General features: G+C 37.7%; 1 protein-coding gene across 5 annotated transcripts in view; it reads left to right on the top strand.

Moving 5' to 3' along the window:
• The window catches only part of LOC132128858 (plasma membrane calcium-transporting ATPase 3), a 64,090-nt gene that overhangs the window by 10,858 nt on the left and 26,054 nt on the right, over positions 1 to 27,178 (top strand). For 3 of the 5 annotated variants that reach the window (XM_059540233.1, XM_059540237.1, XM_059540235.1), the window contains exons 2-16: positions 74 to 713; positions 9,818 to 10,015; positions 13,623 to 13,880; positions 14,138 to 14,263; positions 16,849 to 16,974; positions 19,108 to 19,149; positions 19,717 to 19,881; positions 23,469 to 23,683; positions 23,995 to 24,237; positions 24,995 to 25,236; positions 25,357 to 25,591; positions 25,674 to 25,853; positions 25,960 to 26,047; positions 26,207 to 26,313; positions 26,544 to 26,735. In XM_059540233.1, coding sequence (XP_059396216.1) covers positions 485 to 713; positions 9,818 to 10,015; positions 13,623 to 13,880; positions 14,138 to 14,263; positions 16,849 to 16,974; positions 19,108 to 19,149; positions 19,717 to 19,881; positions 23,469 to 23,683; positions 23,995 to 24,237; positions 24,995 to 25,236; positions 25,357 to 25,591; positions 25,674 to 25,853; positions 25,960 to 26,047; positions 26,207 to 26,313; positions 26,544 to 26,735 — 2,646 coding nt within the window. In that variant the 5' untranslated portion in view covers positions 74 to 484. The remainder of the gene's footprint in view (positions 1 to 73; positions 714 to 9,817; positions 10,016 to 13,622; positions 13,881 to 14,137; positions 14,264 to 16,848; positions 16,975 to 19,107; positions 19,150 to 19,716; positions 19,882 to 23,468; positions 23,684 to 23,994; positions 24,238 to 24,994; positions 25,237 to 25,356; positions 25,592 to 25,673; positions 25,854 to 25,959; positions 26,048 to 26,206; positions 26,314 to 26,543; positions 26,736 to 27,178) is intronic. The other 2 variants (XM_059540234.1, XM_059540236.1) reach the window with 1 other exon arrangement.

The following is a 27,178-nucleotide window of genomic DNA, read 5'->3' as shown; positions in this document are numbered from 1 at the left end:
TGTACTCTGAGTTGCTGCCCACACAAGCACTTTGAAGACTGTAATGTGTTATTCTGTCTGTGTGTCTCTGCAGGCTTCCTCACCAATCCCATCATCCCGCATCCTTTGAATCCTAACACATCAGCACTGCAGATCTACACAATATCCCGCTCGGTTTTGCGCCCCCTCTTTGCTCTCGTTCTCTTTGTCCTGATGGATTGGAAGCGGCCCGATACCTCGTTCTGTTGACCCTCGGGGTGAGGGGGTTGAGTGGAGAGGACAGGATTTCTCCAAATACACTAGAAGTGTCCTGCTGTCATTGTCCCGATTTCCTCTGATGGAGGGTTAAAAGAACGGGAGGAACTACCGGGGAGGGAGAGGACTCAAAACCCAAAAACTCAAGCCAAGAATTATCACTAATACTGACCTCGTGTTGCTAAATGCTCTTGGACTAGAAGAAGTCATTTAGATCAAGCATCGTGGAGCCAACAACCTAAGATTCAAGATGTCCACCACGGCAACCATGGGTGAGATGGCGAATAGCGCAGTGGAGTTTTACCCCAAGCGGGGTGGAGGAGACGCAGAAACCAACCATGCTGGAGACTTTGGGGTGACACTGGAGGAGCTCCGGTCCCTGATGGAGATGAGAGGACCCGAGGCCTTGCAGAAAATTCAGGAAAGCTTTGGAGATGTAGAAGGCCTATGCCAGAGACTCAAGTCTTCCACCAGTGATGGTGAGAGAAATGTTTTGCTTTGCAGTCTTGATTTCTTGACATGTGAACTCATACATCTCATTTAGTCCCTATACTCTTAAAAGTAATGTTTCAAAATGGGGGTTCACAGCAAGGCCATAGAAGAACCAATTTTGGTTCCAGAAAGAACCTTTCAGAAATTAGTTCTTCAAATAAACATTTTTCTCAGTGTAAAGAACATAAAAAAACTTATTCCACTATAAAGGACCTTTTGTTCAGTGGAAAGGTTAAGTGATTGTTAAAGGATCTTCATGGAACCATAGCTTCTAATAAATAGTCTTTATTTTTAAGACTGTTCCTCATCAGAGAGCATATTTCTCTTTGAGCTGGTTAAAGACCCCAAATATTTTACTCCTTTCTCTATTTCTCTCTCACCTCTTCACACTACTTGTCCACCTCTCTCTCTCTCTCTCTCTCTCTCTCTCTCTCTCACTCTCACTTGGCCAGCTTCTCACTCTGAGTGCACGCGTCGTGTGGAGCTGCTAGTTGACGGTGCTGTTGGCGGGGCGGTGGGTGTAGAGAGAGGGGTTACTGGGTAAACAGAGTTGGAGAGACTCACTCACTAGAGTCAGTGACTCGAAAGGTCCCCGCAGAGATCACAATTATTGGCATAACCATCCATCCTATTCTGACTCGTAATTGCATGAGTTGCTGTGATGTTTTATACGCCATGATGACTGCAGATGAGAATTTAGATAATTGGAGATAATGCTCAGTCATGAGAAATAGATAAACTCCATAAAACTCAAATTGGATTGTACTGATTGTATTTCTAGATTTATAACGACACGATTGCTTATAGCTCTTATGGATCTTTTGTTTTGTTGATATGATAAAGCCAATTTTCTCTTTTCTATTTATTTAGCCATTTTTGTCTAAATGAAAAATAATACACTAATATTTAAAAAATTTTTGTAAAATTTTGGCATCACAATATTATAATGTACAATATAAAAAATGAGATTGGCTAAAGATTACATTTAACAGTGTTATTAAGTTATTAGTGTTAAGATTATAAGATTATTTTTAAATGAGTGTTAGATTATAGCAACATTTCTCTAAACATGTAAAATAGGGGAGATGAGCATGAACAGTTAATTATCCAATGTCTCAAAAAAGTCTGTGTGGGACAGACATATTGTGCATTCCTATTAGTATCCTTATGAATATGTTAAAAAGAGCACATAAAAATAAGAATTAACATCAGGAAATTTTATTGCTCAAAGGTAAATTTTTCATAGCTCATTGTAATATTATATTTGACTTAGACTCCTTAAGAGAAATGCAAAATGTTGTCATGTAGAAGTAGACCTGGTGAAAATTAATGTACAGGAGATAGTTAAGATAATTTGGTCTTGGAAAAACTGGATGAGAAATCTTTGAGTTCAGTCTGACATCTCTGACTTTTATTATTTTGGCTTATTATATGGCTTATATATGGCTTAAATAATTATTTTATTATTTTTTTAACGCTTATTATATATTATTATTTATTTATTTTTTTTATATATATATTGTAAGATCGCTTCTGAGATAGATGTGAGATTACAAAGCAAATATTTTTCAGGAGAAACATCTCAGATATTGCAGAGATTTCATGTGTGACTTATTTTCCCTAAAGGATGACAGCTAGGGGTGAATGCCTACCGTGCAGTTTTCTAGTACTGCATCCTGCTGTTGTGTAATGAGTGCCTCAACCCCCACATCCCCTTTAAGGCAACAAATATATTCTTTGAATGCATACAAACATTGACCCAAATGTTTAGCCAGCGCACTGAAAATAGTTGTTCACACATGCATACCTAAAAATTAGGAAACCTCAAGGGGGCGATAGAGTTAAATGTCTCCTTAAACTGGATGTTTTTTTTTCATGTTTCAGCACCTGTAGATATAAACAAATTGACATGCTAAGTTTGATTCTCTTCAAATTGCCGCTTTGACCTAGAAGGAGAAAGTGGACAATAAAAGAAGACAGTTAGGATAATGCTCATTATAGTGTCCCTTGTGGCCACATTGGGAATGCAATGCATAGTCGTGTTGTGTTATGAATGGACTTCCATGCTCTTCCAGCAGTGATTCTCATTCTTTTATACACCAAGGCCCCTTCACAATATCCACAACAATAATCAAAGACCCCTTGTTGAAAAGATTTCCTCCCTATTTCTTTCCATTTTTTTTCACAAATTTTTTTCAGTTCACAATTTCTACCCAACAAAATATTGTATAGCTTGGCATAATTGGAAAACTAAAACTAAAGTAAACATAACATTTATACTATATTAAAAGATAACTTTTTAGTAATGGATTCGAGAAACATCAAGTATCTTTTGTGTGAAGGTGGATTCTATCATTATTGCTTTGTCCTGTTTGTGACACTTACTCAGATTTAATTTTGTGCTTAATTTTCTCAAAGTTTCCATACTTTGTGCTGCACCAGAACTTGCATTGACCGTTGAGGCTAAATGCGGACATGATGGTTCATAGAGTCCATTGCAATCTAAAACATTTGAAACACAGGGATGCATGAAAATGAGCTTGCATAGCTAAAAGCATTTGCGTCTTCAGTAGTGAATATCCCTTAAAACATTTCCAGAAGTGACTGGTAGACCATAGTTTGGTAGCAGATTAGAAGTGTAAAACACATATAATAACATGGCCAATTTTGCCCTGTAATAATGAAATTTCCACCATCAGTGCCATTAAACAGGAAGCCATCTTTCTGTGTGAGTCTTGAAGAAACTTTTTGTCTTCATCCTATTGAAGAGAGAGCAGAAATAAAAAACTGGAATCAAATATTAAATATTACTTAATACATCTCCTCATATTGGAAAGTTATTTATTTATTTATCTTTAAATTTATAAAGTTCAGAATGAAAAAAGTTCAAGAATCTCTTATGGTTCACCCCAATTTTACTCACCCTCATGTCATTCCATTCTTTTGTCTGAAGTCTTTTGTTCATCTTCGAAAGAAAAATTAAAATATATTTAAAATGAAACCTTTGCCTCTCCATTGAAGGGTGGTTACAGCAAAACCTCAGTTCAAAAAGTTCATAAAAACATTGTAAAGATAATCCATACAAATCGAAAGATACGATTGCTTTATAATATGAATAAATTTACATAAAGCATGAACATAAAGCACATCCAATATGTAAAAAAGTGTCTAAATTAAATATTTTCATGTAATGCAATTATGTCTTTTCACAAGACTTGGATTAAAGCGCTTGATTCTTATGGATGATGGAAGATGTTTTTTTATAAACCTTTTGAATGGAAAAACTTTTGGTTTCATGAACTTTCAGTGGAGGCACAGAAATTTCTCAGGTTTAATTAAAAAGATCATAATTTGTTATTTGAAGATGAACAAAAGTCTTATGGGTTTGTAATGACATGAGGGTGAATAATTATGATTAAAAAGTCATTTTTGGTAGATCTATCTTTTTTTAATGATACTTAGACAGATAGCCTATGCGGTTGTGTTTGTTAGATTATCAGATGTTGTCAGCAATGTAAAAAAAAAATATTTTTAAATGCTATGTTGAAAACTAAACCTGAAATTAGAACAGCACACACAAAATGATGCCTGAAAAACTTAGACTTTTTGATTTTTGTTTATACGTTTTTGCACCTTTAATAAACATTCTCAAAATGCACAAATTAATATAGAAAAATTTTGAATTTACAAGTTTTCTTTGGCCAAATTATAGAAGTAATGCTTTTCCCACACATTCAGTTGAGAACTAGAGTCATCTCTGAAACAATGCACAGACCTAATACATTAGGCCTACGTTAAAATATGACTTTAAAATAGAAATATATAAAATTCTAATTTTTCCTACTTGTCCAGATATAGGCAGGCCCAGTTCCAGAATCAAATTACTGAGAGTTCTGAAATTAGTGAAGGGGGCTCTAGCCTTAATGCAGCCTACATCTATTTTCACACATTTTTGCCATGTCCACTGTTATGGTTATTACTATCATTGCAATGTCAATATCAATATCTTTGCATTTATATGCGCATGACACTTCTGAAACTTTGCAGTGTGTTAGTGATCACTCTTTTTAACATCATTTAAAAAAAAGCATTTTCCGTATTTCATTTCTAGGTAAAAAAAAAAAAAATTCCCGCAAAATTAAGGGATGCAAAAGTATACAAACCTAAAACTGAAATCAACTAAAAGATTTTGAAACCTCCACATCTTCACTGGTTGAGAAGATGTGAATGCTTTCAGGCTAGCTTTATGTATGGAGATAGCTAATAGTTGTTATTAGGGACTACTCTGTTGACAGGTGATAACAAAACCTGATGCTCCTGATGCTAATGGTCATACAATAAGTGGAGTTTGCCTCTAAGTGCATGTGGAAGCAGAACTAATCCTGTTACATGGCCATGACAAAGTAGAGACAATATAAGAGGAGAGGAAACCAGAGGGGGCGGAGATGAAGTGATGCTGAATAAGGCTGACACTGTGAAGATGAGGCCCTGAAAATGGAAGTCCATTAGTGTCCCTCTTCTCCAGCAATGTGTTTCAGCCGAGCTTCGGACCACAGATCCACAGATCTCATCCTGCTGCTGTAAACACTGTTTTCAGTGCAGGGCGTGGACATATCAATCTATCAGCCTGAACATACACAGATATCTGTTCTGCTTTAGCAGGAGATGGAGATCCGAGAGCAATGGGGCTGGAGGGTGGAAAGAGAATGAAAAGAGAGAAAGAGAGAGGTTAGGAAGGAACAGAAGGAGAGAGAAGGAGTTCTGGTACAGCTTGCTGCATTGTCAAGGACATGCTAAGGGGAGATGGCGAGAGAGGCAGAGTGACTGAGCGGGGTGGGGGGAGAAGGAGGTGGGGTGTTTGAGAAGCAAGAGATTCTTTAAAGCGAATGGATGCGGGCATGGCTACTCAGCAGTTTTTCTTAAAGGGACAGGTCATCCATAAATGGAAATCTGGTATTCATTTAATCAGCCTCCTGTTGTTCCAAACCTGTATAACATGTATAACAAACAACCTTTTTCTGTTGAACACAATAGGAGATGTTTTGAAGATGTGCTGGTCACTCTTTTCCATACAAATGTAATATCTAGAGATCGGAACTTTAAAACTTAAAAATACTGATAAGTATCATTAAAGTGGTTCATATGATGTCTGCTGTACAATATTCCAAGTGTTCTGAAATCATACAATAGCTTTGAGAGAAACAGACCAAAACTTACAATCGTATTCATTGTTACGTCCCCTCTAGCGATTGTAAACAAATCATTCAGATCGATTTTGTGATCTGGATCAGTCAGAATCATTTAGATCATTCGATTTACTAAAAAGATCCAACTCAGGAAAACAGTTCCTTTATAATTCAGACATAGCTGTTCCTCTAATAAATGTGCTAAGGAGATCTATAAGTGATATTTTTGGTTAATAAACACTTACTGTAAATTTCATTTTTTTTCTCTCTAAGGGCCTGTTCGCTGCTGCACCCAGCTAGTGAGTGAACTAGGTCAATCTGATTCATGAACAAATCAGTACAACCGATTTTCCGAATCTTTAGACTGATTTTGTGAGCCAGAATCAACCAATTCATTAGCAAATCGTTTGGATTGGTTTTGTGAACAAATCAGCCAATTCACTGAAAAGATCTGAAAAAAAAAATATCCCTTCACGAATCAGACATAGCAGCTTTTCTCACGAATGTGCCAAAGAGAGCTAGGAATATTTTTAATTAATAATTGAAAATCATATGACTTCAAAAGACTTGGAATACAGTGCACGTTTTGTATAGATCACTTTATGATACTTTTATGGTTCTTTTGTTAAAGCTTGAAAGGCCCCCATTCATTTTACTTTCATGAAAGTTTAAAAAATGTCTACATTTCTCAAGAAGGTCATTAGATAAGACGCACTAACAATGAGCAGTTTATTACTTAAAGCATTAATTAATCTTTGTTAAAGTTAGCTAATAAAAATAGTCCCACCAAAGTGCTTTAAAATGTATCAGTGAATGTTGAAATTAAAATTAATTCAGACTAAGAAATTCCACAGAAGAACTGTTCATTGTAAGTCCATGCTAACTAATGAATGTTAATAAATGGAACCTTGTTGCAAAGTGTTATTTTTAGGTGCACTGTCCCTCTTCAGATAGCATGAGTTTGTCATCTTCATTCATCTTCTGTCCTTCCTGACTCTCTCTCTCTCTCGCTCTTCTCACTTTGTCTTTCATTCATTTGTCCACTTCCCATCTACAGTGTTGTATAATCATGCATTCAGTAATGGAAATAGCAAGGTTTAGTGCTAGTATGAAGTGAGTATGATCAGTGTATAACCCTCAGGAGCTTTAGCCTACAGTCGGCCTGATGCTCTGACTCAGTGGAGGTATACATACCAGCCCATACATTCCTCCTTGGTCCACTTAAAGCATTTTCTGGTTGGATTGTCCTGTCCTTATCCATCCCTGACTGAAGCATGTTCACTGCACACTCATAGGCTGATGTCAATAGTGCCTGATCCAGCTGAGATGTAATGCTGGGTTTAACTCCGGGTGACTCTACTGGCTTCAACACTGACTGAAAACATCATGAATTTTCTTCCAGGCCCGAAAAGACTCACAGCTTCCACAGCAGACCAATCAAAAATCTATTATAAGGCTCACGCGGACCACACCGAATCAACAACATCATCTGTAGCTGGGCGAAAAGGTGCCTGAAGACAGGAAGTAGAAGAACAGCACGATTTGTGCTTGATGTCTTCATCACCATGGAAACTGTACAAATCTGTGAAAGAGAGAGTAACAGAAAGACTGAAAGATAGATGACTGGGGAGAGGGGAAGTAAGGGCACTGGGCACATTAAACGCAATGTGTCTCATGTCTTCATGTCCATTTCTTTTCATTCTTCGTTTCTCTCTCGGCCCCTCATTCTATATAGGAGCCCTTTGAAATGAGCAGAAATATGCGATTAATTATTTACATCAGAAATTCAATACATGTGGTTCATCGTTTCTTACTTTGGCACAATCTGCTTTCACAAATCGATACGTTTCTAATACATTACACTTGCGTCATTGTGGTCAGTCAGTTATCATTTATTGTATTGTACACATGCAATATATTGTGTTATTCGTCTTGTCTTTGTGACCCTCATTTGAATTTTCATGTTTGACTTGTAAGATGGCTAAATGTATTGTTTAAATGTGTGGTGATAATAGGAAAGGTAAGCAGTGCATATGCTATTAAAGGTGTCAGTTAGCTCCATGGTGAATTTAAAGCTAGTGTGTTTGTGTATGTTTGTGTGCTTTTGTGTGAAATGGTATTGGAGATGTTCTCTGTAGGAATCTATGAAATATTTATTCATATAGTTTTTTTTCAAGCTGTAAGGATTGGATTGGTCTTAAATGCACTGATGAAAGACTAGAAACGAAAAAGAAAAAAAACTACCATGATTCTCTGTCATATTTTTTTTTTTTCAAGAAGGCGCCAATATTACATTCTGACTTCACTAATTCAGTTTATTATTTGCATAACTGTAATCTTGAACTGTTGTGCAGCGTTCACCTTCTCATTAAGCTTCATCTTTCCCCACTACATTTGTTTGTGTGTTCAGCGACCACTGGCCTGTAAGATGATAGTTAATATGTTAATATACAATTTTGAAAGCTTTTTCTGAAACCTATCCTGTAGCTCAAATTGTAGAGCATGACGCTAGCAACACCAAGGTAACAGGTTTGATTCCCTGGGAAAGCAAGAACTGATCAAATGTAAATATATACCTCGAATGCAATGTAAGTCGCTTTGGATAAAAGTGTCTGCCAAAATGCATAAATAGAAATGCAAAGCACCTGATCTCATGATGTAAACCTCACACCTAGGTGTCATATATCTATATTGAGGAAAGGGAACAAAATGTATATCCATAACTGCATACCACTGAATTCTGACAACTACTTATTCACACATTAGTGAGCTTTAATTGGTACTTAATTTCAGTCTTTCTGAACACAATATCCCTCTCCAACACAATATTCGAAGCCCCCTCTCTAAGTATGCGTAGGCTAAAACATTTCCAGTATTTATGCTGTAATTATGACAACGCTGATTATTTTCAAACTTTATAATAATATAAATTGAGAGTATTGATATATTAAATGAATGACACAATTCATTTTGTGTTACTAGAAGTTTCAAGAAATGTATACTCTTCAATAAAAGCAATAATTAGTGATGTTTAGTTATTATTTATCACTTATTGTTATGGCCCTCAGAAAATAGTGTAGTGCACTGTCCTGCAAAGTTTATTTCCAACCTGCTTCAGCACACCTGGCCTGTGACTTTTCAAGTGATCTTGAAGACCTTGATTAGCTGATTCAGGTGTGTTTGATTGGGGTTGGAGCTGAACTGTGCAGGACAGTGGGTCCCCAGGAGCTGGGTTGAAGACCTAGTGTGTGACATGCACAAACTCTGCTTTCTTTTTCTTTCTTTTTTTTTTTTTATCAACTTTAGACTATTATTTCCATCCAGTCAGAGGATATCAAACATGTTGGGTTCAACACATATTGTTGTCATGTTTCTCCTACATTTGTTAATTTAGTTAATTCAGTTTAGACAATTATTTTCTGTATGTTACATGAATTACACTGTATTTCTACATTCTATGTCAATGTTGACATTCTGATTCAAATATCCTTTTTTTTTTTTTTATAATTCACACCCTGTCTTGTTTTTTTCTGAGATCTCAAGGATAAATCAATAAAACTTTATAGTACCCTTCTCAAGGCTTTAGTTTGGCCAAAAATGCTTCCTGCCAAAAGACATTGGAGCTAAAGACCATTAAAATCCAAATTGCATCAATAGCCAATCTTCAGATTGCAAACACAAGCATCTCATTCTTAATGACTGTTTAAAAAATAATGTGTCTTACATTGGGTGAAACCACATGTACAGGATGTTTCAAACTTAACAGGAAAGTCCCAGGCTCTGAAATGAGAAAAGCACACTAAGTTCATTTATGGTGTATACTACTCATTGCCCTGGGGGTGAGGGTGCTCACGCATTAAAAAATTGTGATGACCTCTGTTTGACTCCTCTTCTTTTCCTTTCAGGTTTGTCAGATAACCCGACAGATCTGGAGAAGCGCAGACAGGCATTTGGACAAAACTTCATACCCCCCAAAAAACCCAAGACCTTCCTTCAGCTGGTGTGGGAGGCATTACAAGACGTCACCCTCATCATCCTGGAGATTGCAGCCATCATCTCCCTCGGCCTGTCCTTCTATCAGCCACCCGGACACGAGAGCGAGGGTGAGAGAGAGAGGGAAGCTAGACAGGGATGTTAAAGGGATGAGGTATGTAGAGGAAGGGAATTAAAGGGATGGTGTGGGTCGCGGGAGGAGGGAATGACGGATAGAGAGTGGGAGGGGAGAGAGAACTGAATCAAGGGAGTGTGGGAGGAAAAAGGTGAGAATGAAGGTGAAAAAATTGGAGTGAGAAAAGAGGATGTCAAGTAGGAACGCAGAGAAAGACAAAATGAGTTTAGGGGTGCTCGGGAAAAATAAACAGTCAAATATATAGCTTCATGGCAAAGAACTCTCATAGATTTATACAATCCCACATTGAGTGCTGCATAAACTATATGTCACTCTGCATAAGAAAGACATAATGTACAACCAGCAGAGCATTATTGCAAAATGAACCATGGCAGGGTGATCAGATTTCTGAAAGGGTCGATTTTTTATATTGCCAGCTGTACTGCACACTATCCTAATAATTTTCCCTTCTTCCTTTCATTGCAAAAACACTTGAACGAGCTGTGTTCAACCAAGTCTCTACATTTCTAACACACAACAACCTCCTTGACAGCAACCAATCTGGTTTCAGAAGTGGACATTCAACTGGGACTGCCTTGCTCTCAGTTGTTGAAGCTCTAAGACTGGCAAGAGCGGAATCCAAATCTTCAGTACTTGATCTGTCCGCTGCTTTTGACAAGGTTAACCACCAGATCCTCCTTTCAACCCTACTGGCAAAAGGCATCTCAGGAACCACACCTCAATGGTTTGAGGCTTACCTATCAGATAGGTCCTTCAAAGTATCTTGGAGAGGTGAGGTGTCCAAGTCAAGTCAAGTCACCTTTATTTATATAGTGCTTTAAACAAAATACATTGCGTCAAAGCAACTGAACAACATTCATTAGGAAAACAGTGTGTCAATTCTCATGTGCCAAGTCACAACATCTAACTACTGAGGTGCCTCAGGGCTCAGTTCTTGGACCACTTCTCCTCTCTGTCTACATGGCATCAATAGGTTCTGTCATTCAGAAACATGGCTTTTCATACCACTGCTATGCTGATGACACTCAACTCTACCTCTCATTCCATCCTAATGATCCGATGGTAGCTATTCACATCTCAGCTTGTCTAACAGACATTTCTTCCTGGATGATGGACCATCACCTTCAACTCAACCTTGCCAAGACAGAACTGCTTGTGATTCCAGCAAACCCATCGTTTCATCACAATTTCACCATCAAGTTAGGCACATCAACCATAACTCCTTCAAAAACAGCTAGAAGCCTTGGAGTTATGATTGATGATCAGCTGACTTTCTCAGACCAAATTACTAAAACTGTCCAATCCTGCAGATTTGCTTAATTCAAAGTCAAAGTCACCTTTATTTATATAGCGCTTTAAACAAAATACATTGCGTCAAAGCAACTGAACAACATTCATTAGGAAAACAGTGTCAATAATGCAAAAATGATAGTTAAAGGCAGTTCATCATTGGATTCAGTTATGTCATCTCTGTTCAGTTAAATAGTGTCTGTGCATTTATTTGCAATCAAGTCAACGATATCGCTGTAGATGAAGTGTCATGAAGTGCCCAACTAAGCAAGCCAGAGGCGACAGCGGCAAGGAACCGAAACTCCATCGGTGACAGAATGGAGAAAAAAACCTTGGGAGAAACCAGGCTCAGTTGGGGGGCCAGTTCTCCTCTGACCAGACGAAACCAGTAGTTCAATTCCAGGCTGCAGCAAAGTCAGATTGTGCAGAAGAATCATCTGTTTGCTGTGGTCTTGTCCTGGTGGTCCTCTGAGACAATGTCTTTACAGGGGATCTGTATCTGGGGCTCTAGTTGTCCTGGTCTCCGCTGTCTTTCAGGGATGTAGAGGTCCTTTCTAGGTGCTGATCCAGCATCTGGTCTGGATACGTACTGGATCCGGGTGACTGCAGTGACCCTCTGATCTGGACACAGACTGGATCTGGTGGCTACGGTGACCTCGGAACAATAGAGAAACAGACAAATATTAGCGTAGATGCCATTCTTCTAATTATGTAGCAAGTACATAGGGTGTTATGGGAAGTGTTCCCGGTTCCGGTTTACCTAATTAATGCAGCCTAAAAATCCTTTAACGGATTTGGATAATAAAAGCATATTAGTATGTTATGTGTATGCCAGGGTAAAGAGATGGGTCTTTAATCTAGATTTAAACTGCAAGAGTGTGTCTGCCTCCCGAACAATGTTAGATTCAACATCAAGAAGATCAAGCCCTTTCTTTTGGAACATGCTGCACAACTCCTTGTTCAAGCTCTTGTTCTGTCCAGGCTGTACTATTGCAATGCCCTCTTGGCAGGTCTTCCAGCCAATTCTATCAAACCTTTACAATTAATTCAGAACGCGGCAGCAAGATTAATTTTTAATGAGCCAAAAAGAATACATGTCACACTTCTGTTTATCAATTTGCACTGGCTTCCAGTAGCTGCTCGTATAAAATTCAAGGCATTGATTTTTGCCTACAAAACTACCACTGGCTTTGCACCCATTTACCTAAATTTGTTACTTCAGACTCATGCGCCCTCTAGAAGCTTGCGTTCTGGAAGTGAACGTCGCTTGATTGTGCCATCCCAAAGAAGCACAAAGTCACTTTTACGGACTTTTAAATTAAATGTTCCCTCCTGGTGGAATGACCTCCCCAACTCTATCCGGACAGCTGAGTCCTTAGCCATCTTCAAGAATCGGCTTAAAACACATCTCTTCCATCTTTATTTGACCCTCTAACTTTAACACTCACTATTCTATTCTTAAAAAAAAAAATCTAACTACCTTTCTAATCTTTTTGTATTCTATTTTCTTTTTATTAATTATGCAATTGTATATGTGTGTGTGTATGTGTATGTGTAAAGACCTCTAACACTAGCTTGCTCTATTCTTTTTTTTTTTTTTTTATCTGTTTTCTTTATATTATATTATTTAAAATCCCATGCTATGTGTACTGTGTTACCCTACCTGAGACTTGTTATAGCACTTATATATCATTGCTCTTTTTGTTGTTTTTGATTGCTTCCACCGTCCTCATCTGTAAGTCGCTTTGGATAAAAGCATCTGCTAAATGAATAAATGTAAATGTAAATGTAATGTAAATTGCATGGCTATTTGCTAATCTTAAATACTGATTTTAATATATATTTTTTTCTCTACTTGTATCTACCAGCAGTATAAAGACTGCAACAGTATTACAACATTAATTCATATATTAATATTAATCTGCAGCCCAAGTCAGTTTTTCTATAAATTAGTTAGCATAACATATTTAGCTACAATATAAAAAGTCTTCTATTTTAAGGCCTTTCTGTCCAGTATTTCTGTCTTTTACCAGTTTGTTTTTCTTTCAAGTGATATTTTTGCATATTTCGATGTTTAAGAATAGATACATATAAAACGATGTTCTATAATTTGTAATCAGGCAACAAAAAGTGTGCCTAATGATAGCTATTGGGTCCAAGGATAGCACACATACGTCTCCAAGATGTCTTTTAAAGAGCGCTTCATCTGGAAAGCATCTGCTTCCAATCTGCTTCAATAAGAATCAAGTATTCCAGACGCTCATGTAATAATGAACTTCTAACCTCTGCAGGTTGTGGAAATGGGTCAGGAGGAGCTGAAGATGAGGGGGAGGCAGAGGCAGGATGGATCGAAGGTGCAGCCATCCTTCTCTCTGTCATTTGCGTGGTGCTGGTGACGGCTTTCAACGACTGGAGTAAAGAGAAACAGTTCCGGGGACTGCAAAGCCGCATCGAGCTGGAGCAGCGATTTGCTGTGGTGCGCAATGGAAACGTCATACAGATCCCTGTTGCCGAGATGGTGGTTGGGGACATGGCCCAGGTCAAATACGGTCAGTTTCCTGTTTTGCTGAGCTCGATGAATGGAATAAATGCTGAGATTAGGTTTAACCCATCTAATATGAGGAATGTGTGGATTAACTCTGGGGTATTTTTAAAGTAATGTTCATAGTGTTAATTTCCACAAATCACAATGGAAACTCATTTGTTCATAACGTACCCTGTGCAATATAACATGCTTTCTGGGATATTAAGGATGCTCTACTGATCACGTGATATTTATTTGTCCAACTTTTGTTTCCTCTCTCAGGTGACCTCCTACCTGCTGATGGGGTCCTGGTTCAGGGAAATGACCTGAAAATCGACGAGAGCGCTTTAACTGGTGAATCAGACCATGTGCGGAAGTCGGTCGACAAGGACCCCATGCTTCTCTCTGGTAAGCATGTGTACATATGTGGATCATACTGTAGATGTTGCTAAACCATATATGGTGACCCTGGACCTTAAGTGTCAATTTTTTGAAATTGAGATTTATACATCATCTGAAAGCTAAATAAAGATACAACTATTTGAAAATAGGTGTAAGGGAGGTGTAAAAAAATCAAAATACTGAGAAAATCGCCTTTGAAGTTGTCCAAATGAATTCTTAGTTATGCATATTACTAATCAAAAAGTAAGTTTTTAAATATTTACGGTAGAAAAGTTAAAATATAAAAATATCTTCATGGAACATAATCTTTACTAATGAATCCTAATGATTTTTGGCAAAAAAGAATAATAAATAATTTTTACCCATACAAGGTTTTTTATTTTATTTTTTTTATTTTTTTGGCTATTGCTAATAATACACCCCAGCGACTTAAGCCTTAAGGTTTTGTGGTCCAGGGTCAAATATAATGGTGGCTTCAAAAAAAAAATTTGAAATTGGCCATTGTGGTAAGTGTTAAAGGGGTCATATAATGCCCATTTTCCACAAGTTGATATGATTCTTTAGAGTCTTAATGAAAAGTCTGTAACATAGTTTGTTTAAAATTTCTCAATGTTAGTGTTAGTATTCCGTTTCTCTCGGAAATACGTCACAACACTGGAGAAAAGTCGTTTGCAACTTCCGGTTCATGCGGACTTTAAGTAGATCAAGGGCGCATTTCTTCAATTTATCCAAATGTAAGTTAATCCTCTGCGATTTCAGTCGCTCAGATGTCGAGTGTAAATGACTTCTGCTATGTTCATTATTACATCCAACAACAAAACACCTCAATCACTTAGGAGTCATGCTCGTCTGCATCTCGGACTTATGATGGCTCACTCAGGGCGGGTCTGAGGTAAGACACAAGTCCAGTCTGTGCTGAAACGCTGCTGTCAATCAAACAATCATGGGAGGGGCCTCCGACCGTGTGACGTCACACGGTCCGAAGGCTCGATTTGAGAAAGGGGAAAACATTTAAAGAGAATACAGAAAAACCACTTGGTGGACTTTTATCATTGGGGATCATGGACAATAAAAACATTGACAGTCAATCAGAATCCACTGACTTTAAAGAGCTTGAGCATTTGTGGCAGGCAGTATACAATTAACCACAGCATTTATAATAAACAGAACATTATTGTCTGTAGGTGTGGATGCTAATATTTTTATGGCTATAATTTTCTGTATAGGTATCATTCTTAGTGTGAATAGGCCTTTATGGTAGTAGCAAAAAAAATCATTGTGTATTAAAGTAAAATGGTTGTTAAAGGTTGATGCCTCTTCTTAAGAGACTGGTCAGCCTTTCTTGAAAGTGTCTGAAGTAGTTTTGTATTCTCCTCTCGGCTGCACTCCTTCAGCTGTCAGTCAGCTGCACAAAGCACTTGGAGCGTCCGCATTCTGTGTGTCAGAATAACTGAGATGCTGCAGTGGCATCCAGATGTTGATAATTAGATCTGAGAATCTCTGTTTCCTGCTGTGAGCACTGGTGCATGCCCTCTCTCTTCCTTCTTGCTATTCTTAGACACTTGGGATGATAACTCCATTCTCATCATGAGGCTGTCCTGCTCTACTGATGATATTATTGAATAATATCCCATTGAAATGTTTGTGAAGTTGATGTATGGAGGCTGTTGTTGTGTGCGGTCTGGAGTCAAATGCTAATGATGAACTGCAGCAGGCCAGGCTGTCTGTATTTGAAGATAAATAGTCAATGTCTAAAAGGAATTGTTGAGAAAATGTGAAAATAATCACAGAAATATGTCTTAATAACTGTCTTTGGTTACATTACTTTGTTTAGCCAGTTTGAATTTGTGCAATAAATGTAAAATGTTACTTATTTAGAAAATTTGAGAAAATTGTAGGGTGTTTAGTTTTTTTTTTTTTTTTTTTGTAAAGCAACTTTAAGCTTTGGAAAAGCACTATATAAATTATTATTATTATTATTATTATTATTATTATAGAAATTGGTCAAGTGGCTTTTGAAAAAAAACACCTTTTAAATTAAACCATTATTATTATTAAGTTTTACAAAAGTACATTTATTTCATTGTTTTATAATTTTATAATTTATAATTTAGACATTGTTGTTATTATTATAGAAATGTGTCACTTTCTTGTAAAATGAACTTGAGCTTTTAAAAAAACAAAATTTTACATAAAACTTTATTACTGAGCTCTAGGTCATTTTACAAGAAACCAGAATTATTTAAATAAAATGTTTTTATTAACTTAGATATTCTAAATATATTTACTGGCATAAATATAAAAGCTATGATTTTACTCTTACATGTAGTTTTATGCCGACTTAATATGAAATGACAATCTTTGAAACAGAAGGGTAACCAATAATTTATTGATGCTGCAAAGCATACTGGGAGGTCACAAATCAGCAACATTGTTCAACAGGAAAGTATTTATTTACACTAGTTCTATGAGTCTAGTCAGGACAACCTTTGCAGAATTGTTGGGAGGTCTTTCCATTTATGCTACAATAAAATATCAGTCATTCATGTCTACTTTGTGTCTGTCTCTCTCTCTCAATCTTTCTTTCTCAGGTACCCATGTGATGGAGGGATCAGGCAGGATGCTGGTGACCGCAGTTGGAGTCAACTCTCAGAGTGGCATCATATTCACACTACTGGGAGCTGGTGAAGGGGAAGAGGAGAAGAAAGAGAAGAAAGGTAGGTGTACGAAGGAAGAGCATCAAGTGCAAACCAAAACACACCGTAATACTGAGGCTGAAGAAAATGTTGAGGCTGGTGTAGGATATAGTAAGAATGAGTAGCACTACCAGACAGTGGAGAATGGAGAGAGGGGGTGGGAGATCCTTACATAAGAGAGATGGGATGGATATGAATGGAGGACCAGTGGGCTCGGAGCCTGCAGGAAAATTTATGAATGGTAAGACGAGCAAGAGAGACAAGCAGAGCTCCACTGCTGCAAACTTTATGGCCCATGTCATGGCTAATTTAACCTGCAGCCAACAGAGAGGAGACTGGAGAGAAGGGAAAAGAGAAGGATTATGAGTTATATTGGAGTAGGCCGATTAATTATTCAGAGAAAGGGAACGAAAGAGAGATACAGAGAGATGGAGAGAGAGCAAAGGTTGGATGTGGGTGGATGAAGGATGAAGTGGCGCCATGTTCTGTTACTGTCCCACTGAATCGCTTTATATGTGTCATCAGCCACCGAACAGACTTAGAACTGCCTCACAATCACAACTGAATTGTCTTTTTTTCTTTTGTAATATTTATGCATCTTTTCTGATACCCATAATTGTAGATTAGTCTGTACTTTTATAAGACTGCACGTGACAAATAATGCCAGCAAACCTTTTTAATTCACTATTTAAGATTTGAAGTTGAAATATATATCAAGTTAATTTATTTAAAAACAGCCACAAGACTGGCCAAAGTGCTGAACATTAAAATCAAACCATAAACGCATAGAACAGAAATAATAAAACATATGTATTTAAAACCAAAGGAATGAAAGATAAACAAGACAATAATACAATGAAATAAGAATGGGAAAATAGACCAGATCAAATAAGTGTGTTTTTAAAATATAAATATTCTACTGTATGTGGAGATTCATTTAACAGGAGACCATAAAAACAATTAGGACTATCAATTATAAATATGTGTTTATAGTTTTTATTCGTTTTTATTTAAGCTTTAGTTCAAATTAGCTAAATTAATTAGTTTCAGCTGTAGTTTTAGTTAACTATAATAACTATAATACTGTAATAACTATAATAACCCAAATGCTGGTAATTCAAAAACATTATGTACAGTCAGAGTAACTCATTGAGTAGATCAATATATTGTTTGCTTCATAAAGTAGATTCACACTAGACATGTGCTTTTATTCCTTCTGTAGTATTTATATTTATTTATCTATTTTTATTGATTTATGTCTTTGGCCGTTGCTCTGTTTCACAGTTTTTCACGCACCATGAGTGCTGCATTTTAAGACATTATAAGTAAAATGTAGTTTAAAAAAAACACGAGATCCCTCTGTTATTTTCCATTCTGTAGCGTTTGAATCTTTGCTGATAATTAATCATGCTAAATTAACTAGATTATTAATTTACTAATTTAACTAAATAGTAGACTGGCAAAATAACTGTTCAACAGTAATTAGAAAACAATCTTTTACATGAAGCAGAATCGTCATGCAGGAACGTCACATTGTAGGACACTGATGAAGTACACCAATACTCTGTAATTTCATATTAATAACCTACGTATATGCAGTTGTGGCTTTTTTCAGTTTTCCTCAGTACCATATATATGATCATCGTTAATTTCTCTTTTTTCTTACCTCTACCACCACCCAATCCTACAAAATTTCCCATGATCCCCCTCCTCCACACCTGCAATATCCCTTTGTTTCGCTATCCAATCAGTGGACAGTAGTTACTCACTAACAACTATGGCCAAACCAAGTGGCATCACCAATGGTACGTAATCCACAGCCCTGTTGTTCTGAGTCCACAGGAGTTACAGAACACCTTCAGCACAGATGAAATGACTGCAATCAGCACTAAATAGAGTTGGATTAGCCCAGAATTGTGGTGGAGTGCATTCACAGGTTTAAAATGTGATAGTTTAAAAGCCCAGCTCAATGTGTGTGCTATATGTTTGCATTTGTGTGTCTGTTTCCATAGTTCTGTGCACTCTCATTTCCCCCCCCCAGAGAACACTGTGTGCCCTGTCTCTCATTCTGTCTCTGTCTGTCACTTTTTATTCCCTTGTTCCCCCTCTGTCTCTCTCTCTCTCTCTCTCTCTCTCTGTCTTTCTCTCTCACAGGCAAGCAACCAGAGGCAGCTGTGGAGACCAATCAGAATAAAGGTACCACAGGGGCAGTAGAGTAGATGAATGGAGAAAATGAGGGGTTAAATGTTTTCTTGTTGTAGAAAATTTCTTTGGACTCTTCAGCTACGTTGTTGCTATATGAGGATAGCAATGGGAAATATATGCACTTATACCATGTATGCACACAGCCACATACATAAAGAGGCAGAAACGCACTCTTAGTGTAACATCACACATGGTTGCTCAGCGGCATACATGACGACTGCTTCCTTAGTACATTGTACCCGTAGTTCATTGTTTCCGGTGTCGAGGAAAAGCACCCAAACACATGCTGAATAGTGCCAGCTCTGTAGAACTTGAGAACTTGTTGTGGGCCAACTCTAACCGATGTCAGTGTTTATGCTGTGTGTGTCCACACTTGTCTTGCTTTGCTTCGTTGTGTGTCCAGTGTATGTGTGTATGCCACTTTGAGCGTAAATATTCGATGTGTGGTATGCAGGTATTCAGAGCTTTGAATGAGTCTCGTCCTTGCCGGAGGACTCTCACGATGCCTCTGAGTTGTAGTCCATATGTAGTGACGCTAACTCATGTCCCGCCCACCAGCCAAAAAGCAAGATGGAGCCGTTGCCATGGAGATGCAGCCTCTGAAGAGTGCGGAGGGTGGTGAAGTGGAGGAGAGAGAGAAGAAAAAATCCAATGTGCCCAAGAAGGAGAAGTCTGTACTGCAGGGCAAACTCACCAAACTGGCTGTACAGATTGGCAAAGCAGGTGCGTGGGACTTCATGTGGCCAATTACGAGGTGATGTCATAAGGAGAGATAAATCACCTCACTCTGACACGCTTACACTCTGCTTATCCTATTGTCTTTAATTTTTTATCCTCAAACAAAGTTATATTCAGTGTTGAAGAATGTTACTTTTAAAAGTAAGGTGTGACAATATTCTATTACTTCTTTAAAAAGTAACAAAGCAAAGTTTTTTTTATGGAAAGTAACATGTTATTTTTCTTTTGTTAACTGAAAGGAAGCACTTGCTAATTTTGTAACATTGTTACTTTTTATGGAATTAATTGGGCCCTATGGATTCAATTTAACGCCGTATATATACGCAAAAAAATAAAGTTTTGCAAAAGAAAATAAAGTTTTGCAAACGAACATTAAAATTATTGAGGAAAATAAATTTGCTTTTTGCAAACAAAAATAAAGAATTGCAAAACATAAATGAAACAGCGCGAAAGCAATAATTTTGCAATGCATATTTTCCATGGTCATATCTATTAATTTATCTGCAACGCTGCTTTTATTTTGTGTGTCAATCTAGTTTGAGCTTGCGATACCGTTTTCCCTTTGCACTTCATTTTTCTGCACGTCTCTCTTTGGGGCACTGTTTTGACATGGGAGCGGGGCCAAGGGACGGGGGCGTGTACAACATGCTTCCCTGGAAGTGACGTCATCGGCCCGAGACGCAGCTCACTGATCCAGGTCCTGTCATGATGAGCAGAGACTTTCGAGTGGATCGTTTCTTTTTATTCAATAGCATTAAAACATTCATGTTTTTGTTTTATTTACTTTATTAACAAATGTATATGTGCATTAACAGTGTTGGTTCTAGTTAAAGAAGTTGTTAACACAAACATCTGCTGTATATTTCTCTCGATTTGCACACTTTTATAGCATTAAAATGTATCATTTGGTTAACTGCAAGTGTTTGTTTAAAATCTCTTAACTTGTGGGAGGATGCCAGCGCACAGACGCGTTCTTTGTTTACATTAGTTCAGAGTTACTGCTAGTTTTATTGTAAATATATATAAATATATAATGCAATTCATTTCATAAACTATAACTTACATCATTGAAGAGGTCTACGACTCAAATTTCATATCGATCGCGAATTCATTTTTCATTTACATAACTACTGGCATAAATTAATAAATGACTGTCGAGTCTTTGAGTCTTTTTGGTTTAGTTTTGTCGTGGCCACGATATTAAATGTTGGGAACGTGATAATGTCGTGTCGATAACGCTTCTGTGTGCTGCCATCCTCCAACAAGTTAACCACATCATCTCTGGGGACCACCGGTGGGTCCAATATTGCATATGCCTAATTCTCAAAAAATCAAAATAACAGCTCAAGTGGTTAAGAGATTTTGAACAAACACTTGCAGTTAACCAAATGAAACAATACACATTTTAATGCTATAAAAGTGTACACATCGAGAGAAACAGCAGATGTTCCTGTTAACAACTTCTTTAACTAGAGCCAACGCTGCTAATACACAAATAGATTTTTTAATAAAGTTAATAAAATGAAAAAATTAATGTTTTAATGCTATTGAATAAAAAGAAACGATCCACTCAAAAGTCTCTGCTCATCATGACAGGACCTGGATCAGTGAGCTGCGTCTCGGGCCAATGACGTCACTTCCAGGGAGGCATGTTGAACACGCCCCCGTCCCTTGGCTCCACCCCATGTCAAAACAGTGCCACAAAGAGAGACGTGCAGAAAAGTGAAGCGCAAAGGGAAATGGTATCGCAAGCTCAAACTAGACTGGGACACGCAAAATAAAAGCAGCGTTGCAGATAAATTAATAGATATGACCATGGAAAATATATATTGCAAAATCATTGCTTTCACGCCGTTTCATTTATGTTTTGCAATTCTTAATTTTTGTTTGCAAAAAGCAAATTTATTTTCCTCAATACTTTAATTTTCATTTGCAAAACTTTATTTTCTTCTGCAAAACGTAAATCTTTTGCGTACATATACGCCGTTAAATTGACTCCATAGGGCCCTATCATACACCCGGCGCAATGCGACGCAAGGCGCAGCGCAAAAGTGTTTGCTAGTTTCAGTCCGGCGCCATTCGCATTTTCCCGTCCAGCGCCACGTCGTTTAATTAGCAAATGCATTTGCGCCAATTTGTGCACCCATGGGCGTGCTGGTCTAAAAAAGAGGTGTGTTCAGGCGCATTGCTGGTGCATTGCTATTTTAAGGAGCTGAAAATAGACTGCACCATAGACCAACTCAAACCTGGTCTACAGTCAATGGCGCAATATTTTTTTTGTTATTTAAAGAGCGCTTTGGTAGAAAATGCGCCTCTGGGTGGGTCCACAGTGCGTTTTGACTTTGCTTATTACACACAGGGATGCGCATCACACAAACATGCCAAATATTAAAAACAAAAGGATTACAGTGTAAAAGAATATTATTGTGTAGGCTACATAAATATAAAAATGTAATGATGGATAGTCATTGCATGTATTACAATTAGGCTACCTATTTGCAATTCAGGCTATTACTACTTATAATGACAAATGAAATTGGCTAATTAATTGAACAATCATGCCAATACACACACATATACTGTATATTAACTGACTCATCGCGAAGAGCTTTTGTGGATTCCTGCCTGTCCCGTAGATGATCTGCTCGCGCAATTTAACTTTGCGAACGAGCAGATCGGTTTCTTCGCTTGAGAAGCGTTCAGCTTTTCCGCCAACAAATTCCGCCATGTAAATAGAGATCCGCCACGGCACGAGCGCATCTCGCTCTTAAAGGGAATGGGAGATGAAACTGTGATTGGTGTATTGAATGTTACACCCATTACTCATTAAGAGAATAGGGACAACCCATTCCAAAAACGGACCGTTTTTCAGTCGTTAAAATAGCAAGAGTGGATTTGGACACGCCCTGAGTGCACCTGCGCCGTGCGATTTAAACTTTACATTTACATCGTTAAAATAGGGCCCATTGTGTTACTTTTGTTATATTTTCTCTCAATTAATTGAGTGGAAGTGCTGATTAATTGTATTATGTTGTTACTTTTTATGGAAAGTGTTAAAAGTTTACATGATCAATTTTGTGCTACATTTTTCACTGTTTACTGAAAGGAAGCCCTTGCTATTTGTGTTATCTTTTATGAAATGTAACACATAGTGTTCATTTTGTCATATAATTGTTACTTTTTATGGGAAGTAACATGTTAAATGCTTGTACTTGTGCCAGTAATGGAGTGTAAGTGATTAATTGTGTTACTTTATGGAAAGTAATATGTTACATGTTGCTACATGCTACATTTTGTCACTGTTAAATGAGAGGAAGTAGCAGCTAATTGTGTTGCGTTGTTATTTTTCATGGGATTTAACACATTTTCAATTTACACACTCATTATTCAAATATTCCATTATTTTTATTTTTGCATAATAAATAATTTAAATAATTAGTATTTTATTATATATTATAATGTAATTTTGATAAGTAATCCGTTAGTTTATTTGTTATTTTTAGACAATAGATTTATTTTAGATCATTCTGCAAGTATCATAAAGATTATTTATTATGCTGTTTTGTTTGTAGGTCTTGTGATGTCAGCCATTACAGTTATCATCCTGGTGCTGTACTTTGTGATCGAGACGTTTGTGGTGGAGGGGCGGAGCTGGTTGCCTCAGTGCACGCCTATCTACGTACAGTATTTTGTCAAATTTTTTATCATCGGTGTGACTGTGCTGGTGGTAGCTGTCCCTGAGGGTCTACCCCTTGCTGTTACCATCTCCCTGGCCTATTCAGTAAAGGTGAGAGAGAACAGGTGCACTGTGTGTGTGTGTGTGTGTGTGTGTGTGTGTGTGTGTGTGTGTGTGTGTGTGTGTGTGTGTGTGTGTGTGTGTGTGTGTGTGTGTGTGTGTGTGTGTGTGTGTGTGTGTGTGTGTGTGTGTGTGTGTAAACAGCTAATGAAATGAATTGTAGAGCTAACAGATTACATAACCAAATTTTAACAAAATAAACATTTTTCTCTGGATGTTTTTTCATTTAATATATTTAGCATGTTTTGCTTTTGTCAACACTGTTTTTTCACCACCCAAATCTTCTGTTGCTGTTAATTCAGAAAATGATGAAGGACAATAACCTAGTGCGTCACTTGGATGCCTGTGAGACAATGGGCAATGCCACTGCCATCTGCTCTGACAAGACCGGCACCCTCACCACCAACCGCATGACTGTAGTGCAGTCCTACATCAATGACCAGCACTTCCGTGAGATCCCGGACCCCAGCCAGATCAACCCTAACACCCTGGAGATGATTGTCAATGCCATATCTATCAACTGCGCCTATACCTCCAAGATCTTGGTGAGAGATTGGATATGATTAATAAAAAATAAAAAATAAAAAATATATATAAATATATATATATATATATTTTAATCCAGCCTAGTGTTAGCTGGTTAAGCCCTGGCCAAAATGGTCTTCAGACAGTGTAGCCGGACCCCCAGCCTGGTCAATTTAGTTTTTAGCTGAAAAGTGCCCAAAACTTCTGTATAACCAGGCAAGTTACCTGTGTGTAATCTGTCAAATTTACAGTGAAAGCATACAGCAGTGGTTGCCAGAATTTTATTCTGAACAGAATTAACTTTAATTTAATGTAAAAAGAAAAGTATATTCCATTAAATGATATATTATTAATAGAACATCCTACTATTCTGTTTTGTACCTGTATAATATACTGATAACCAAGTATATACATTTAACAATATATTATTGTAAAATTACTTAAAATGTCCCCTTTTAAAGATATTCACCATATATAGTAAGGGAACTTGCCGTTAACCAAGTAACAGAGATACCAAAGAATTTAGCAGCATTTTACTGTATTTTACTGTTAAAATTACAACAACAAAAAAACAATTCAGTTAAGGCTGGGAGACCAGCATGCCAACTTAGTCAGGTAAGATGTTGTTGTTGTGTTTTTTTTTTTTACTGGAGGGAAGCTACTGTTATACTGGCTTGTAAATACAAATAGAAACGTGTTCATCCATTTTTTTTTTTTCCATTTTTTTTTTCATTTTCTCTTCTCTGTGTCCCTTGCTTCATTTCAATTCTCTTTCAGCCCCCGGATATGGAAGGTGGTCTGCCCAAGCAGGTTGGTAATAAGACAGAGTGTGGTCTGCTGGGCTTTCTGCTGGACTTGAAGAGAGACTATGCCCCTGTGAGAGAGCAGATCCCCGAGGAGAAGCTTTACAAAGTCTACACTTTCAACTCTGTACGCAAGTCCATGAGCACTGTGGTACAGATGCCAGATGGAAGTTTCCGGCTCTACAGCAAAGGAGCTTCTGAGATCCTTCTGAAAAAGTTAGTAAAACACAACAATATCTTTGAATTATAACCGTAACTTCAGATGTTTTGTTTCTTTTGTTGGCTGTCATTAAACACCTCTTTTTGTCCTTCTTGCTTTCTCTTTTTCTATCTCAGGTGTTCCTCGATACTTGGTGCCAATGGTGAAGCACGTAACTTCAAGCCGCGCGACCGAGATGAGATGGTGAAGAAAGTGATCGAGCCAATGGCGTGTGAAGGCCTGCGAACCATCTGCATCGCTTATCGTAATCTTCCCTGCGACCCCGAGCCTGACTGGGATAATGAAGCTGAAATTGTCACCGATCTGACTTGCATTTCTGTCGTCGGGATTGAGGATCCCGTTCGACCTGAGGTACAGTATGAAGTGAGAACATATATCCTGTGTACTTGGAATGCGTTTTCTCTTTTCAAGCATTTCTCTGCTCCCTCCACAGGTTCCTGAAGCCATTCGCAAGTGTCAGAGGGCAGGCATCACTGTGCGCATGGTCACCGGCGACAACATTAACACAGCACGAGCTATTGCTGTCAAATGTGGCATCATTCAGCCTGGGGATGACTTTCTGTGCATTGAGGGTAAAGAATTCAACCGAAGAATCAGGAATGAGAAAGGAGAGGTTTGTGGAAATTGAATTTCAGACATCTCGGCACCAAACCAATACAGACTAAACTGAATCATGGATGTCTGGACTCTGTGTACGTGCATGTGTGTGTGTGTTATAGATTGAGCAGGAGAGGATTGATAAAATCTGGCCCAAGCTCAGAGTCCTTGCACGTTCCTCCCCCACGGACAAACACACTCTCGTAAAAGGTGAGATTCTCTTTCTACTCCTTCTCAAACACAGAATCTTACTGTACACTACCAGGTATGGTTTGGTGATTATGTAGTGTCCAAAATTGTTATTCAGTGACTGACCAAGGTTATGTGCTAGCTGGTAATTGTTTGATGGGTGATGATGCCATTATGTAGGCATCATTGACAGCACTGTGCTGGAGCAGAGACAGGTGGTGGCCGTAACTGGTGATGGCACCAATGATGGACCAGCTCTCAAGAAGGCAGATGTGGGCTTTGCGATGGTAAGCACATCTGATGAACACTTCCCACTAATCTATTCATATATTCGTCCTTCCATCCAAGAGGTAGTTAAGAGATGAGTAATTGAGATGAATTGTGATTTATTAGAAGCTCTACTTACATCATGTTCACCCAACAAGGGTGTATGAAAAAAGCCACTTTTCTCCACTGAATCTGACTTTGATGCATATATAACCTAAATCTCTCTATCTTTCTCTCTTTCCGTCTCTAGGGTATAGCAGGCACTGATGTAGCTAAAGAAGCCTCTGACATCATCCTGACCGATGATAACTTCTCCAGCATTGTGAAGGCTGTCATGTGGGGGAGAAATGTGTATGACAGCATCTCCAAGTTCCTGCAGTTTCAGCTTACTGTCAATGTAGTGGCCGTCATCGTTGCTTTCACCGGGGCCTGCATTACACAGGTAGTACACTGAGTGTGTTCCACTGTAATTTTTGTATTATTTATATGCTATTATACCATTTATTAATATTTTGAGATTTGTTTTTTATTTTTCATTGTAATTTTATGTAGCCGCACTGGGTTGTACATAATTAACTCAAATGATATATAGGGAATTTGAATAATAATTAGGAATATGATTAATATATATATCTCATATGACAGTTACATTAAAAGTATTGAAGATGAAAAATAGCTCAATTGCATATATCAATAACTCATTACAAGGCACTGTAATTTACTCATTAATATGTCAATATTCCATTCTTCATATCAATTATAGTGATATCTCTTACTGTAAATTACCGCAAATCAAACAGTGGTTTGTCCAGCAAACGGCCGTAAGATTAACTTATCAATTTTCAATAAAGTTATCACTTCTTATAATTCAAGGAAAAATATTCT

This window comes from Carassius carassius, chromosome 46 (assembly GCF_963082965.1).
Source record: "Carassius carassius chromosome 46, fCarCar2.1, whole genome shotgun sequence".
NCBI lineage: Eukaryota > Metazoa > Chordata > Actinopteri > Cypriniformes > Cyprinidae > Carassius > Carassius carassius.
Note: the sequence above shows the minus strand (reverse complement) of the source record. Positions and strands in the feature narration are given on the sequence as shown.